The 18,218-nt window shown below is 37.7% G+C and overlaps 1 protein-coding gene across 3 annotated transcripts in view; it reads right to left on the bottom strand.

The window, feature by feature from the left end:
* Positions 1-18,218, bottom strand: part of CPEB3 (cytoplasmic polyadenylation element binding protein 3) — a 187,718-nt gene that overhangs the window by 127,707 nt on the left and 41,793 nt on the right. For 2 of the 3 annotated variants that reach the window (XM_012801395.2, XM_023509502.1), the window contains exons 3-4: positions 15,562-15,721; positions 2,919-2,975 (exon numbers count right to left, since the gene is read on the bottom strand). In XM_012801395.2, the coding sequence (XP_012656849.2) occupies positions 2,919-2,975; positions 15,562-15,721 (217 nt within the window). The remainder of the gene's footprint in view (positions 1-2,918; positions 2,976-15,561; positions 15,722-18,218) is intronic. The other variant, XM_023509504.1, reaches the window with a different exon arrangement.

The following is an 18,218-nucleotide window of genomic DNA, read 5'->3' on the forward strand; positions in this document are numbered from 1 at the left end:
CACAGCACTCTACCCAGGGGGATAGCTTGAGGCTCTGTCTCAAAAAAAAAAAAAACTGCTAATTCACTGCTGCATCTTCATATAATATAGACCTTCCAGCCTACTTGGAAGATACCTTCCCTGGAGCTGAATGACACTATCCCTTAAGCCACACTACTATCTCTGTTTTCTGATACTTATCTGTTGTCTCTGTTTTCTCTTTTTTCTTTTCTTTTTTTTTTTTTTTTGAGACAGAGTCTCATTTTGTAGCATGCTGGGGCATCACAGCTCATAGCAACCTCAAACTCTTGGGCTTAAGTGATTCTTTTGCCTCAGACTCCCAAGTAGCTGGGACTACAGGCACCCACCACAATGCCCAGAGACTAAGTCTTGCTCTGGCTTAAGGTGGTCTCAAACCTGTGAGCTCAGGTAATCCACCTGTCTTGGCCTCCCCAAGTGCTAGGATTACAGGTGTGAGCCACCCCGCCGGCCTCTAGGATCCTTTTCTAAGGATCAACATAACAGAGGGAAAATCACCAAGTCAGGCATTAATCCTATATAAACTCACAACTGTTAAACCAACTCTACATTTGGAATTTTAAAAACAAAACAAAAACAAATACACATGCTACTATTAGTGTTAGAAAAATCTGGCTGACCAAAAAAAATGGTATGTATATGACAGGATGCATATATTGATCAGCTTAATCATTCTATAATATGAATATATCAAATATCACATTGTACTCCATAAATATACACAATTATTATGTTATCTATCAAAAGTAAAATTTAAGGGCTGGGTGTGGTGGCTCACACCTGTAATCCTAACACTCTGGGAGGCCAAGGCAGGTAGACTGCTTGAGCTCATGAGTTCAAGACCAACCTGAGCAAAAGCAACACCTGTCTCCACTAAAAATAGAAAAACTGAAGCAAGAGGATGGCCTGAGCCCAAGAGTTGAAGGTTTCTGTGAGCTATGACAGCACAGCACTCTACCCAGGGCAACAGATTAAGACTCTGTCTAAAATAAATAAATATAAATAAATAAAATAAAATGAAAGCAGAGAATAAAATCAAAGAGAATGAAAACTTTTTAGAAAGAAAAATGCCTTCTTAGTTTCATTTTTTACACAGAAAATAAAAAATTAGATCTCCCTTTTGCAGAAGCGGATACACATCATGTCAAATTAGGTCTTCTCAGATACACACTCATTCCTTCAGGTGGATACACAGCAAACTTCTGTTTTTACATTCAACTGGAAACCTTATCATTTAACACAATTAGTTTTTGTTGAAGCTCAGCAAGTTAAGCATATTTATTTTTACTGAGACAGAGTTACTACTGCCTAGATTAGAGTGCAGGGGCATCAACACAGCTCACTGCAACCTCCAACTCCCAAACTCAAGTGACCCTCTTGCCTCGACCTTCTAAGAAGCTGGGACTGCAGGTGTGTGCCACCATACTTGGCTAATTTTATTTTTTGTAGGAACGGGGGTCTCACTGTTACCAAAGATGATCTTGAGCTCCTGAGCTCAAGAGATCTTTCCTCCTTGGCTTCCCAAAGTGTTGGAATCACAGAAAGAGCTACCATGCCCATCTAAGCAGGTTTATTTATTCTCATCCCACTATTAAAAAAAAATTAGAAGTAGCATAATCTTAGGTGTAACATGACCTTTCTTTTAGAAATTAGAAGTAGATACTTTGGAATTTTTATCGCCTCCAAGACCCTCAAAGCTAGGTACTAGCTATCTAGAAAAAAAATATGCATAGAGTGGCTTAGTATCATCAAGCATTGCCAGTAGCTCTCAGCAGCGCTTTTTGTAGACAGGCTACCAAAGTGAGAACTAAGGAAATATGAAATACGTATTTTAGAGATAACTTAAAATCTGTGCTAAGCATCCCTATGGCATTTTAACATACTCAAGCAAGAGGGAAAGGAATACAATATTATACACAACTCTAGATTTACCTAGTATGTCTCCCCTATATGTCAAGAGGTAGTCTGAATTATATGGGAGTACAAGAGGGTATAATCCCATATCATTCATTTGCTAGAGGAGAAAATTTAAACCTTGAGAGATTCAATAAGCCCTTCTGACAAGAGACAATATCCATCCAGACATTGTTCTTCTGCAAAGCTATTTGATCCACAGACACTAGAAAGAAGAGGTGATACAGCCAGATATTTCTTCTAGGGTTAATACAGTAACTTTCTGATGCTTTCAAACATGATTCAATGACTATGACAACTGTTTCTAACCTGCCAAGCGTTGACACCCATATTATACAAATTTCACTAATAGGAGACCCCTGGATGTCAAGCTTGAAAAACCTATTGACCATTAACCACAGTAAGAAAATTCTGAGTTATGTATAAATAAGTTGATTTGTTCATTACATTCTTAACCCTACTCCATCTCTCCCTTAACTTCTCCTTGTTCCCCCATCCCAATGGGATAGAAGAGGAGTTGGCAAACATTTCTGTAAAGGGTTAAGCAACAAATAGTATAGACTTTGTGGGCTCTGCCTCTGTACCAAAAAAATAGCCTTAGACAATCTATAAATGAACGAGTGTGGCTAAGTTCCAATAAAACAGGAGGGGTATAGTTTGCCAACCCTGGTATAGACTAACAATTCTCAAACTTCAACCTGCATCAGAATCACAGACAGGATTGTTAATATGCAAACTCCTGGGCTCCATCCTTAAAGTTTCTGATTCAGTAGGCTTACTGTGATACCTGAGATTTTGCATTTTTAGTTCCCAAGCAATGCTGAGTGTGCTGGTCCAGGCACCACACTTTGAGATCCACTAGTATAGAATGACAGTCTTTACTGAGTTCAGTGGAAGGATAAAATGTAACAAACAATTAAGAAAATAGAAACCACATGCTACAAACTTGACTGTTAATTTTATAGAATATTTCATATGAAACTTACTGTTAAGTGCCATAATATTATCTGTTCCTGGATGATGGAAATTTATTCCCATGCGCCCTAAAAAAATAAAATAATTTTAAGCACAAAGAATGCTTAATGTAATCATTTCAAGTATATGAACATTACAAAAAGCTAGAAAAGATTACAACAATGCCAAAGCAGTTACAACAGTACTTAAATCAAGTCATAAAACATACACACGAAAACTCTTAAAGCCAAAGTCTCAAAAACAAATACGTAAAACAAAACAAAAAAGAAGCTTCCATTATAATAGTCTGATATCGAACACATCTCCCACATTCCAAATTAAACATGCCAACTCCCTAAATTAAGCATTTTATTTAAACAACCATTCATACTGCCCCTTCAAATTCAAGCAGCAAAAAAATAAATTTAAAGACATATATAAACTTGAAGCTCAGAGAAAATAAAAAGAGAGGTTTCATAGTGGCTCAAAAAATGCAACATAATCATCAGAATGGCAACCAGAAGATGGTGAAATTTGAATAACACATATAGTAGAAAAAACTGACTGGCCTAAAAATCTAGGGTTCTTGTAGCTGCCCCTACCACTAACTAGTTACATGACGTTGGACATAATGCTCATCTCCAGACCTTCATCCTTAAGTCTTTATAAAAGGAGTTGCAAACTTCTGCCCACCTTGGCTGACTTTCTATTTTCATATGCCTCTAAACTAAGAATCACTTCTACACTATTAAAGGGTTATAAACAAACCAAACCAAAAATAAATAATAATATGCAACAGAGATCCTGTAGCCTGTAAAGCCTAAAATATTTACTCTTTAGCCTTGCACAAAGTTTGCCAACCCCTAGTCTGTTAAATGACAAGACAGAATCAGATACTTCAACTACTGGCCTCCAGGGTAAAGGTAGAAAATGCGGAAATTTGGTATGTTTTTCATTAGTTATTTGGAATGGGAATACATGTATCAAAAGAAAAGTTAAACAGAGTCTTATGTGGGAAAAGACATACTTAGTAAGTTTCCCTGCCATTCCTTCAACAAAATAATAATAATAATTTTTTTTTGAGACAGAGCCTCAAGCTGTTGTCCTGGGTAGAGTGCTGTGGCATCACAGCTTACAGCAACCTCAAACTCCTGGGCTCAAGCGATTCTTCCAAGTAGTTGGGACTACAGGTGCCTGCCACAACACCTGGCTATTTTTTGGTTGCAGCCATCATTGTTGTTTGGCAGGCTTGGGCTGGATTTGAACCTGCCAGCTCAGGTTTATGTGGCTGGCGCCTTAGCCACTTGAGCCATAAGAGCCGAGCTGAAATAATTATTTTATTTATGCATATGTTTTTATTTTATTTATTTATTATTATTATTTGAGACAGTCTCAAGCTGTCACCCTGGGTAGAGTGCCATGGCATCCGTAGCTCACAGCAACCTCCAACTCTTGGGCTCAAGTGATTCTATTGCCTCAGTTCTTCTATTTTTAGTAGAGATGTGGTCTCGCTCTTGCTCAGGCTGGTCTCAAACTCCTGAGCTCAAATAATCCACCTGCCTTGGCCTAGGATTATAGGCATGAGCCACTGTGCCTGGCCCAAATAATTATTTAAACAATGCTTTTATGGAAAGCTAATATCTGTAAATTTGGCTCTGCAAAGTTTTCATGCCAAATTATGTCAAAGGTTGTCATGAAATTTTCAGAAAGAATGCTGATTTGATTTGATTTCATTTAGATTGTTTAAATAATGTCAACATTTATTGTTGATATTTTCATTCATATTTACTAGAAGTTATATTGAGGGGAAGACAGTACAGAGAAATCTGGAGACATGGTAAAAGTGATTAACTTTTACAACAAATATAGTTTACATATAATTTTATAACAAATACAGTTTTATATGTAATTGCAAAAGGGTCAGTCCCCATTAAACTGTTGGGAGACTTCAGGTATATCATCAACTTCTTTTGACCCAAAGAAAAGCATCATAGGGACCAAACAGAGCATTTGCCTCAAATATAAAACAGGAGTCATGAATTCCTAGAAAAATCGAGTTTTTGCCTAGACAAGACCATCCTCTTTTTTTTTTTTTAGACAGAGTCTTACTCTGTTGCCCTCAATAGAGTGGCATGGTGTCATAGCTCACAGCAACCTCAAACTCTTGGGCTCAAGTGATTTTCTTGTCTCAGCCTCTCAAGTAACTGGGACTATAGGCATCCACCACAGTAGTCAGCTATTTTTTAGAGACTGGGTCTTGCTCTTGCTCAGGCTGGTCTGGAACCTGTGAGCTCAGGCAATCCAATGACCTTGGCCTCCCAGATTGCTAAGATTACAGGTGTAAGCTACCACACCTGGCTCATCCTAATTGCTTAAAGATCCTTAGGTCACAATAATTTATGAAAGGTCATTTCCTACTAAGAGGTAGGGGAAAAAACAAAAACCTCAACTATGCAATATCACATGTATTGGGGAATGTGTATGTATATTTAAGAATGGAAAAAATTGGGCTGTGCCTGTGGCTCAGCGAGTAGGATGCTAGCCTCATATACCAAGAGTGGCGGGTTCAAACCTGGTCATGGCCAAACTGCAACAACAACAAAAACAGCCAGGTGCTATGGCAGGCGCCTGTAGTCCCAGCTACTCGGGAGGCTGAGGCAACAGAATCACCTAAGCCCAGAGCTGAAGGTTGCTGTGAGTTGTGATGCTACAGCACTCTACCAAGGGTGACAAAGTGAGACTCTGTCTCAAAAAAAGAAAAAAAATGGAAAAATCATCAAAAATTGATGAATTCCAATAAAATTGTACTAATTGTACTAATTTTATCATGAAGCCCATTATAGGGCTTTCAATAAAAATTTTGGCTTTTATTATTTCAAGCCTCTTTATTTATTATTTTTTTTTTAGAGACAGGTTCTCACTATTTTGCCCAGGCTGGAGTGCAGTCACTATTCACAAGAGTAATCCCGCTACTGATCAGCACGGGAGCTTTGACCTGCTCCATTTCCGACTTGGGCTGGTCCACCCCTCCTTAGGCAACCTGGTGGCCCCCTGCTCCCAGGAGGTCACCATATTTATGCTGACCTTAGTGCAGACACCCGATTGGCATAGCACACTATAGCCCAGAACTCCAGGAATCAAGTGATCCTCCTGTCTCAGTCTCCTGAGTAGCTGGGACTACAGGCACGTGCTACAGTGCCTGGCTCAAACCTCCTTATTAGGAGAAAGATAATTGCATATCTCTCTATTTTTATGTAGACTATTTTGCTAGCATTTATAATATAGTAAATTCTTTGTTAGAATATAGTATGTTTTCTATAGAAAAAATATTAGTAAGTAGTGGCTCACACCTGTAATCCTAGCACAATGAGAGGCCAAGGCAGGCAGATCCCTTTAGCTCAAGAGTTTGAGAACAGCCTGAGCAACAGCAAGACTAAGAATAGAAAAGCTATCTGGGGCTCAGTGCCTATAGCTCAGTGGTGAGGGCACCAGTCATATACATCAGGACTTGTGGGTTCAAACCCATCCTGGGCCTGCTGAACAACAGTAACACCACCAACAACAAAATAGCCAGATGTTGTGGCAGGCGCCTGTAACCCTAGCTACTTGGGAAGCTGAGGCAAGAGAATTGCTTAAGCCCAAGAGTTTGAGGTTGCTGTGAGCTGTGATGTCATAGTACTTTACTATTAGCAACATAGTGAGACTATCTTAAAAAAAAAAAAAAAAAGGAAGAAAGAAAGAAAAACTACCTGGGCATCATGGTGGGTGCCTATAGTCCCAGCTACAAGGGAGACTTAGGCAAGAGAAACATTCAAGCCCAAGAGTTTGAGGTTACAGTTAGCTGTGATGCCGTGGCACTCTACCCAGGGTTACAGAGTTGAGACTCTGTCTCAAAAAGAAAAAAAAATTAGTAAAGAATCATCTAAATAATAGAATCATCTATTTTATTTTTTATGTATTTCATAAACTTTTTCATATTTACTAGAAGCTAACTTCAGGAATTTTAAAAACATCCCATTGTTTAAAGATACATTTAATGTACTTATATATGTATATAATTGCTTTGTGTGCCTTTTATTTTCCAGTTCCTAAGTCATTCCAGAGTCCCTGAAAATTGCAGTCTACTACAACAGATGTAGCAAGTGTTATCTCTAACTACCACTTTGAATCAGAATCTATTATAGGAAAATTTATCACCGAAATAAGGCTTTGACTCAGTAGAGAAAATTTACATTTTGGTTTCAACTAGCTATATCAATGTTCTCACTTCCGTTATTTACATTACTTACAGATAATCAAGACCTTACTTGTACTCATTACCACCAAATACTAACATCCATGAAAACTAGATGTGATTTACTCTAAACCAGGTTTCATCATATTCTGGGGTATTCAGATTTAATAGTAAATAGCTGGCCACTGGAAAGTCAACTTAAAACCCATCAAGATTTCCAAATCACTGCCCGTCATAACTTAATAGCAAATACAGAGGATCTCTTCAATCAAGAAGCTAAAGATAGAATTACATAGCTTACAGTCATTATATCAAAGAATAGTTTTTGTATGTTTCTGGAACTACTTATCCTCCAAAACACAAAGGGTTTCTCCTTCATCCTCCAGAAGTTAAAACATACCTACATAGATCATTTTTTACTCTTTCCATAAGGTCTTAGAACTTTTCAGCTTCTTAAGATGAAATGGAAAGAAACCTTGGTAGTTTTCTAATTATTATTTTCCACTCTACATTGATTATTTCTAACCTGATCTTTCTTAAGGTGCAGCAAAAAAGGAGCCTTAGATAGTGTTTTGCAAATTGAAAACACCACTAATTGATAAGCAAAAAGCTTTTTAACTTTCCCGCTGTTCTCCCTAATTCTCTTGGACTCTTTTTTTTCTTAGAGATTAAGTCTCACTCTGTTACCGTGGGTAGTGTGCCATGATGTCAAAGCTCACAGCAACCTCAAACTCTTGGGCTCAAGTGATTGTCTGGCCTCAGTGTTTCTATTTTTAGAACAGACAGGGTCTCGATATTGCTCAGGCTGGTCTCGCACTCCTGAGCTAAGTGATCCACCCACTTTGGTCTCCCACAGTGCTAGGGTTGTAAGTGTAAGCCACCTTGCTCAGCCCTCTGTTGTACACTTTGACTTCAGCAGATCTCTGGATGAAAGTTAGCAGCAAAAAATTTATGCAACTCACAGTCAATACTATAACCACTGGAATCAATTATCTAAATATGAACTAATTTTCCCCCAATTAAATGTAATTTTTTTTTAAGTAAAATCACTTATGGTTTTTTTGTTTGTTTGTTTGTTTTGAGACAGAGTATCAGTTTGTCACCCTCAGTAGAGTGCTGAGGCGTCATAGCTCACAGCAACCTCCAGCTCCTGGGCTTAGGTGATTCTCATGCCTCAGCCTCCTGAGTACCTAGGACTACAGGTGCCCACCACAATGCCTGGCTATTTTTTTGTTGCAGTTTGGCCAGGGCCAGGTTTGAACCCACCACCCTCAGTATACAGGGCTGATGCCCTACTCACTGAGCCACAGGCGCTGCCCTCACTTACGGGTTTTTAAGGCTACTTTCTTGGCCCAGCACAATGGCTCAAGCCTATTATCCTAGCACTCTGGGAAGTCAAGGTGGAGGATCACTTGAGCTCAGAAGTTCCAGACCAGCTTGAGCAAGAACAAGACCCCTTCTCTATGGAAAATAGAAAAAATTAGCCAGGCATGGTGGTGGGCCCCTGTAGTCCCAGGTACTTAGGAGGCTTAGGAAGGAGGATCACTTGAACCCAGGAAGGAGTATGAATGACATTGCTTTGAGATAGGCTGAGGTCATGACACTCTAACCCTGGTGATGGAACAAGAGACTGTCTCCCAAAAGTGGGAGGAGGGGAGAAGGCTAGTTTCTTTACCTCTTCAAAAATTAACGTTTATGGCTGGGCATAGTAGCTCACACATAAAAGTGTGTACATATAAAAGTTTCTTTTCTAAAATTGAAATTTAGTAATTAGAGTAGTAGTAATGTCTAAAATAGCAATTTAGACATATTCTATTGTATGTCTTAAGTTTTATGGTTATTTAGAAATTTTGGAAGAGAGAAAATATGAAACAACAAAAGAAAAACTGATTCCAAATTCAGATAAGTCCCTTTAATTTTTTCTCCTTTTGTCCAGAAAATACTACTGTTTAATCACTTGTGAAAATAGAATCAAGTGTGCAACATTTGGTGATTTTTGTTAATGCATTCTGCTGCTGCCAGTGTGACATTTTGTCACCTATCCATGGTCTGCTATTTTTAAATTGTTCTTGTCAGCTAGCTATCTCTTAAAGTATAGTATAAAATATAAGGTTTCAGAAACTGGTAGGCAAACTTGATTTTAAAAATCTCTTTTAAGGAAATAAAATGTTGGTACTATAATATTCTAAATATGTTCCAGATAACCAATAAACAAAAGCCATGAGCTCAGACCTGAGGTTAAATATTAGTTTCTTCATATACTGGTAGGACATAATTATCAGCAATTAAATCCGTTGTGCCTTTCTTTCCTCATTTAAGTCTGTATTACAGAACAATTAAATTAGAATTTCTAAAGGTAGTATCCAGGCATAATCTTGGCTTTTTAAAATTCTCTGGTGATTAAAATCTATATTTACAGGATCAAACAAATTAATGAGAGGCACCTATACAAATTACTCAATTTCTACTTACTGTCTCCATCCCCAAAGTATGTATAGAACAAAACAATCACTTCTTGCTAACTCAGAACTTGCCACTAACAGTTTGTGAAATTTGCTAACTTTTATACAAGACAAACTGACAGGAGCTGAGAGGAAGTAACACAAGAATAGAGCTGAGTGATAATTCAAGCTAGGGTAGAGTAAGAATGTTTTTCTGAACAAAGAAGTAAACAAAATGTAATGATAGCACATTTTTCTAAGACAGAAGATCTCAAAATTCCATAAAAGGGAGCCAGTTTTGTGAAAGGCTCTATAATACTATTTTTAAATGTGATAAAGAAAAATGCCACTATAACACTGAAGGGTTATATCCCTTTGTAAACACCAAAAGGGTGAAATTTATACCTTCTAAGTTTCTGTCAATTTAAATGTTTTATAGTACTGTTATCAGAAAATAAAAAATAAGTTTTTCCCCAGATTCTTTCAGTATATTTTTGAAAAGCAAAGCATTCAATAACAGTTCTCAACTGACACCTGCACTTTTCATTTTTCAGATCTCAGTTCCATGAATGGTGGAGGAAGAGAAAATTTAAATATTTCATCAGACACTACACTGCAAATAGGCAGATGTACTCTTCTGTTGTAAGAGGGAGCTTGCATGGGATGAGGGAAACGCGACTCTCCCCTGTTTTTATCAAGATGTCTGCCATATAGTACTCTTCCCCCGTCAGGGGTGAGATCTTGCTTCCCAATATTACCTACTTTGCCTAATGAACTGTAGTTGGTATTTCCTTATTATTCTTCTAGAGTAGGGCAAGTGTGTTTAATCAAACCTAATCACCATGGATTTTCATAGGATCCCCTAGCAACTAGGTGAACCTTCATCATTAGTACTGCAGAAAATTAGCTAGAATGAGGGTTTAGGATTAATCTTTTTACCTCTTATCCTACCTCTCCTAACACCAGAAATCTCTTTAATCCTTATTGTTATGAGAGGAATTGGATTTTCCTTCAGTCCACTAGAAATGAGAGCAGACAACAATTTCTCTCATCAGGCCTTACTCCTATCTCTGCCAACATAGGATTTCTGTACTGAAAAAAGAAATGAACATTTTCCATTAGTGTTTCACCCTCCTCAAAATCCTGTGTTCTTATCTCATTGAGGCATTCTCTCAAACAAAAGGAAAAGTATACACAAGAGGTGGTAAGAGACAACAGAAAATTATTAGAATATAATTCTGTTACACCAAAAACTGTAGTTTGAGATCTTTAAAAAGCAAAATAAATAACAAATTAATCCAATTTTTATTTAAATAAGGGTTCTATGTGCTGAATGGTTCTGCAGAAGACATTCTTCAGTGTGCTGTGAAGAAAGCTCAATTAAGCCAGGCGAGGTGGCTCACGCCTATAATCCTAGCAGTCTGGGAGGCCGAGGCAGTTGGATAGCTTGAGCTCACGAGTTTGAGACCAGTCTGAGCAAAAGCAAGAACCTGGCTCTACTAAAAATAGAAAAACTGAGGCAAAAGGATTGCTTGAATCCAAGAGTTGGAGGTTGCTGTGAGCTATGATGATGCCATGGCACACTCTACCCAGGGTGACAGCATGAGACTTTGTCTCAAAAAAAGAAAAAAGAAAGCTCAATTCAACTTTTCCTCTCTATTATTTTAACATGAGGGAAGAGACAAGAAACCTTTTAAGACTTCTTACAAATGTCTTCAAGGTTGATCTAGTTTAAGTGTAAACACGATTGGAAAACTGTTAAAGCTTATTTACTTTACTAGCACAGAAATCTCATTATTACCTGAATCTCCTATTCTGTCATCTCTCCCACTAATCCCTTTTTTTCCCTTGATTCAAGAGACTATCTGAATAAAAGGGATTTCTTACTGAATACATCTCTAGATTAAGTATCATTATGAATATATTTTCACCATGTTCACTTTAAGTACATCCTGAGGTGCTCTAGTCTTCCTTAATTTGATGGTCTATTTTATTATGTTTATATCATTCACATATACAATTTTGGAAATCAAAACTAGGAAGATTATTTTCCTTCCTCCTCTAGATGGTTTTGTAAAAGGATGGGACCTTTATCCTTCAATAGTCACTACTTATCTATAGAAAATAAAAAATTGACTACTTGCATCTTAAAGTTTTCAATGATCAGCTGTAGTCTAGTTGGGAAAAAATAAATGTTATATAGATATGAGAAAGTTTAATTTATTACTGAGGCTAACCAAAAGGCATACCACAACCATCTCGAGCAAAAAAAAAGAAAGATAAACTTTGACAAGTTTCTAGTGCCAGAAACTTAATTTGACCTCCACACCCACTCTCTGTAGTAGGTGATTTACTTTAATGGTAAGGACACTGAGGCTTTCAAGAGGCTAGTTCAACCAGATCAACAGCCAACCAGAAGCAGAGCCAGAATTCAAACCCAGATATGACTGACCACCAAGTGAGAAAAGCTGAGTTGAAACTCTGTCTCCTGTACAGAGTATATAAAATATCTGGAAGGATGTTAATAAAAATAATAACTTTTGTCACCCCTATGTAGTGTGTCTCAGGTGACTCTTTTACTTTCCTTTTAGTCCTTTTATTTACTATCCAGATTTCCTGAAATGCGCAAGAATATGTTTTCTCCTGAAAAAAAAAATTAGCTCTATGAAAAAACACCAAAATGAAAAAAATTACTTTATATTCGAGTTTTGAGACCCTCAAAACAGCATCTCCCTATATTCAAGTGGGAGGAGAGGATACTAAAGGTAAAAAAGGGAAAAAAACCCAGGATGCAATATAAGTATTTCTGGATAAACTCATACAGAAGCTACATGATAGCTAACATCCTTCTCTAAATTCAGGCTGGTGCAATGGCAATGCCTATAATCCTAGCACTTTGGGAGGCCAAGGAGGGAGGATTGCTTGAGGCCAGGAGTTCAAGCCCAGCCTGCGCATAGAAAGACATTGTCTTGGCTTGGCGCCTGTGGCTTGAGCAGCTAAGACGCCAGACACATACACCTGAGCTGGCGGGTTCGAATCCAGCCCAGGTCCACCAAACAACAATGGCTGCAACCAAAAAAAAGTAGCTGGGCATTGTGGTAGGTGCCTGTAGTCCCAGCTGCTTGGGAGGTGGAGGCAAGTGCCCAGGAGTTGGGAGTTGCTATGAGATGTGATGCCATAGCACTCTACCCAGGGTGACAGCTTGAGGCTCTGTCTTAAAAAAAAAAAAGAAAGAAAGACATTGTCTCTACAGAAGAAAAGAAAAATTAGACAGGAATGGTAATGTGTGCCTGCAGTTCCGGCTACTCCAGAAGTTGAAGTAGGAGGATGGCTTGAGTCCAGGAGTTTGAGGCCACAGTGAGCTCTGATGGCACCACTGCACTCTGGCCTAGGCAACAGAGCAAAACTTGTCTTAAAAAAACAAAGGAAAAAAATTCCTAAATTCCAACTCAATCCACCTAAATGTTTACATCTTTTACCCCAAAGACTCTCAGTATGAATTTACTTTAAAGAAAAGCTATATGTAAGAACTCACTCATCACAGCATTACTTATAATGGAGGAAAAACTGGAAACATTCTGAGTCTAAATCCAAGGCCTACCATAAATTATAAAGATCAGATAGAAACACGGATAATGCTTATTACATGGGAAATAGAAAAATAAAAAACATACTATCACAATTTTTCTTTTATTTTTTAATTATCTTTTTGTCCTTATAATTTTCTTCATTTTTTAAAGTCAAAAATTACTTGGAATAATTTTTTTGAATGCTAGAAACCATTAAAAAATGCAAGTATCATAATTGTTAGTAGAGGCAATAAGGATCAAACACAGGGTGTCATAAATCAGACAGAGCTAAGTAGTCTCCCAGCTGGAAAGAAGCAGCAGGAAACAGTCAATCCAGAGAAAAATGATGTAGTAATACATGCATATTCATAGGAAATGTCTGTGAGTATTATGATGAACTATGAAGTAGCAACCATACTGAAGCTACAGGAAAGTACATATTGAGCCAGGCACTGAGGCTTATGCCTATAATTCTAAGCATTCTTAGAAGGCTGAGGCAGGAGGCTCCCTTGAGCTCAGGAATTCAAGACCAACCTGAGCAAGAGTAAGACCCCCTATCTCTACTAAAAATAGAAAAAGCTAGCCAGGGGGTTTGGCAGGTACTTATCGTACCAGCTACATGGGAGGCTGAGGCAGGAGGATCACCTGAACCCATAGTTTGAGGTTGCTGTGAGCTAGGCTAATACCATGGCACTCCAGCCTGGGCAACAGAGTGAGACTCTGTCTCAAAAAAAAAAAAAAAGAAAAAAGAAAGTATATAGTAAATGCCTCCCAATTAATTAAGACATATTTTAAATATAGTATAGCAGGCTTATGTAGATGATACCTCATATTTACAAGTATAGTGGAGAACTCTACACAGAGGTAGTAAGACATGCAATAAAAAAGGCCTGTCACAAATGTACAGGATATTTACAATACTTCAAAGTGAGGTACCTTTCTTGTATTTTGCCAGTACTACAGGTACTCTCAATAAGACACAATTGCTCCTGTTACCAACATTCAAAATTCTGGAAAATTACTTTATAGATCCTAATCTAAGACCTTTTCATAATCTTTTATTGCAAGAAGAAAAGAATGAAGACCAAGATAAAACAGGTATACATAAAGAACAGGGGCTGAATATTTTAGAATAATTAGGAGAGGCTTACAGCTATCTGTGACAGGGAAGGAAGACAAATACAGCCTTAGAAGATACTAAAAACACATTCATAGTCTGTGAATAGTGTTGGGTTATTTTAAAACATCCTTCTCACCTCCAAGTGAAATATGTTTTAAATTAGCATGTACCTAATCTTTTAACTGAAAAAAGGTGTGGTAACAGTGACCAAATATAACAATGAATAAATAAGACTTTTTTCCCTACTTCTGAAGGCCTTAAAAATTGAGCTTTCTTGAAATCCTATATTTTCTTCACAGCCTACTAACTACTGTCTTTTCACTGGAAAATGAAGAAAGCAGTAGAAAATCATGAGTGTGACAAGAAAATGATGAAAGGGGTTTCTGATCTGACTTGAGGAAACAAGTATCAGGTGTTCATAGTCAGTCATACTCTATATTAGGACCTAGAAAGAATGAGAGAATTCCCCACAACTCTGAAAGATATAAAAGCCCAAACAAGACAGGCATCCTGTGACTAACTCTTCACAGTTTTCAAATATTTAAATCCTAACCCAAGTATACCGGGCATTTCCACAGTTAATTTGTATTAGGGCATTTTAAAATACCATAGTGTTCCCAAACACTGCGGTAAAAAGAACTAACCCATAACCCATAAAAAGAACTATCTATAATTAAGAATGAAATATCAACACCTATTCTGAATTTATGTAGGCTCTAAAAATAGGACATTCTAATACTGCCGACCTTGGCGTTTTTGTCTTGTATTTCAACCAAGACATTTACATACTTTAAGACATTTTCCTTGTGTTTTAGTCTCAGAGAATGACAGGGTCATTGGCTCCTCTTAAGCCTGTGTGGTGCTACTTCCAATACTAGGAAAGTGATTGTAGCTTAAAAAAACACAACCCTTTTATATGAAGTTTCTGTAGTCTTTGGATGTAGGCTTACTAAATCTCATAGTTTCTTACATTATAACTGGACTTAAATTAATTATCCAGGTTCAGATAAGGATCATAAAATAAACAAAGCCCAGAAAACGTGGCTTCTGGTCTCATGCTATAACCATGACCTCAGCTACCCAAAGCATGCTTCTGCCAGACATTACTGATTAAAGCAATCAGCCTTGATAATTATAAGTAGCTGAACCCAGGTTAAAAAAAAAAAATCAACTTTAAATACATTCCACAATGCTTTACAGAAGCAAAACAAAAACAAACAAACATAAAAAAGCAAAAAAAATCACAATTATCAAAAAGCTGATTTTTGCTTAAAACACCAAGCAAGGAATGGACACATGAATGTTCCTAACCTGCAAAATGATTCCTCCACATTATATCAGCGAAACTCATTGGTGGGCCACTGGGAGGGTAGTGTTTACCTTTCAGAGGCTCATGATCAGTCCTTATCATATCCATTAAGGAGTTCTCCAAGGAGTGCAAGTTAAAAGTGTCATAGGGCCTACTCCGGTCCTAAAAATAAAAACACAGAACAAGATGATACATAAAATTACTTTACAAAACTAGCACCATATCATTTGCTTCCTGCTGTGGATTGGTGAGATGAATTAAAGTTACAGATAGTTCTAATAACATATACTGTTTTCATTAAGAATGACTCAGCAGCATTATTTAATATAAATAATTAATTAAACTGTATCCTTTTCCCTAGTATTCTATAATGTGTATGCCCCACTACTAAAAATTGACTTCTCTCAAAAGAACTAAAAACGTAAATTCAAAAGGAGAATCAACTGAGTTTTTGCCCTCTGCCTTCCACCCCACCTTTACTGTCAAATGAATAGAGATCCATCCAGAGGAAGGCTAAAATTAACAACTCAATCTATAAACAGATTCACTTTCCCAAAAAATAAAAAAGTAAATGTAATTTCAATTATTTTATGGCTATCTTTAACATTTATGACAAGTTGCAAACATTAGATACTTTTTTTTTTTTTGAGACAGAGCCTCAAGCTGTCCCCCTGGGTAGAATGCCGTGGCATCACAGCTCACAGCAACCTCCAACTCCTGGGCTCAAGCGAGTCTCCTGCCTCAGCCTCCCAAGTAGCTGGGACCACAGGCGCCTGCCACAACGCCTGGTTAGTTTTTGATTGCAGCCAGCATTGTTGTTAGGCCGGCCCGGGCTGGATTCGAACCCGCCACCTTAGGTGTATGTGGCTAGCACCTTAGCCACTTGAGCCACAGGCACCGAGCCTAGATACATTTTTTAAAAATGAAAATGTGGGCTGGGCATGGGGGTTCACCCTTGTAATCCTAGCACGCTGGGAGGCCAAGGCAGGTGGCTTGGTTGAGCTCAGGAATTTGAGACCAGCCTGAGCAAGAGATCCCATCTCTACTAAAAATACAAAAATTAGTCAGGCATCATAGTGGGCGCCTGAAGTCCCAGCTACTTGGGAGGTTAAGGGAGAAGGATTTCTCAAGTCCAAGAGTTTGAGTTGCTGTGAGCTACCACGCATCACACTCTACCCAGGGCAACAGAGTGAGATTCTGTCTAAATGCATGCATACATACATAAAAATGTGTCTAAAGTACTAAAATTATCTTTCGAAAAGAACTCACATGAAAGAAACTTAACTCAAAGTAGTATTTTTATGATTTTAGGTTCAAAAACATTTTGAAAATAGCTATGCAAACTAAGTGAAGAAAAAAGTAACTATTTTACCACAATTCACTCAAGCTTGCAGGAAAATATCACCTAAAAACTCTTCTTAGATTCTTAGCCTAAAGGTAAGTGCAGCTTGTAGACTAATACTACAGAACAGATCAAATTTGTTTTAAGTAAAACAAGACAAATCTACATCTAAATAGCCAAATCAAATTAAATTATAGTGCTATGAGATTATTTTCAAGTTCTGAGCTGTCTATCTGGCCTTGCACTTAATGACCCTCTCCTAAGGACAATGCTCTCCAGTTACCTGTCTCTCCCCTTGGACAGGAAAGGGACAGTAAATAGTCTCTTTGGTTCTCCATTTTTGTCTCTATATACTCCAAGCAGGCTTTTTTCTTTTACCTTTAAGCTCTTCCTACACATCATTTGTTCTGCTTTGGGTTCAGGTTATCAGTGGAAACTCTTAGGGAGTAAAGCTGAATTTCCAGAAATGTAGGCTTATCTATCTCCCTAAGAGATATCATACTATTTGCCCAAAGAAAAAGCCAGAGGTAAAGATGTGTGCTGATGAGGAAACCAAATCACAACTGATTTCGGGCACTGACAATCCTAAAATGTGTATCTAGGAGCCTTCTATCATATCCATACTTCTAACTAGAGATCTACAGACACAAGACTGAGAACAAGCTGATAGGGTGAGAGAACTGTAAGAAAAGGTTATTTGAAAGCAGTCAAAAATCTTTTCAGCCAGGAAAGTTTATTTTTTATTTTACTCTTCTTTTTTTTTTTTTGCAGTTTTTGGCTGGGGCTGGGTTTGAACCGCCACCTCTGGCATACGGGGCCAGTGCCCTACTCCTTTGAGCCACAGGCGCCATCCCTTTTCATTCTTGATATAATCTTTTAAGATAGATAACAATATACCCATTTACACACGAAGAAGGTAAAGAAGGTAATGTTTAGGGAAGATTCAAACCCAGATTTGAACTCAATGTCAAACCTAAGTAGCATAAAAATCTGTCTGAAGAAATTATCCCAGTCATGGAAAATTCTATAGAAACACAGCATTGCATCTAACTCCTAATGAAAATGACCCTTCTAGAAACGTGGGAGGGAGTTTTTATCACAAGAAATAAATAATATCAGAGATTAAATGACTACCTGTTAGGAAATAAATGTGTTGGGAGGGGCAAACCACATGACTAAACTGAAGTGGCTCCCAGATGTGTCAGACTATCAAAGTTATGCGTAGACTTTAATACAGGTTAAAACACAGGTTCCTGTACTTCAGCTCAAACCCACTTATTCATAATTTAAAAAGAAATAAATGTCAAAAAAAAAAAA

The sequence above is a fragment of the Otolemur garnettii genome, unplaced genomic scaffold, assembly GCF_000181295.1.
Source record: "Otolemur garnettii isolate 467f Iridium unplaced genomic scaffold, OtoGar3 scaffold00008, whole genome shotgun sequence".
In the NCBI taxonomy this organism is placed as follows: Eukaryota; Metazoa; Chordata; class Mammalia; order Primates; family Galagidae; genus Otolemur; species Otolemur garnettii.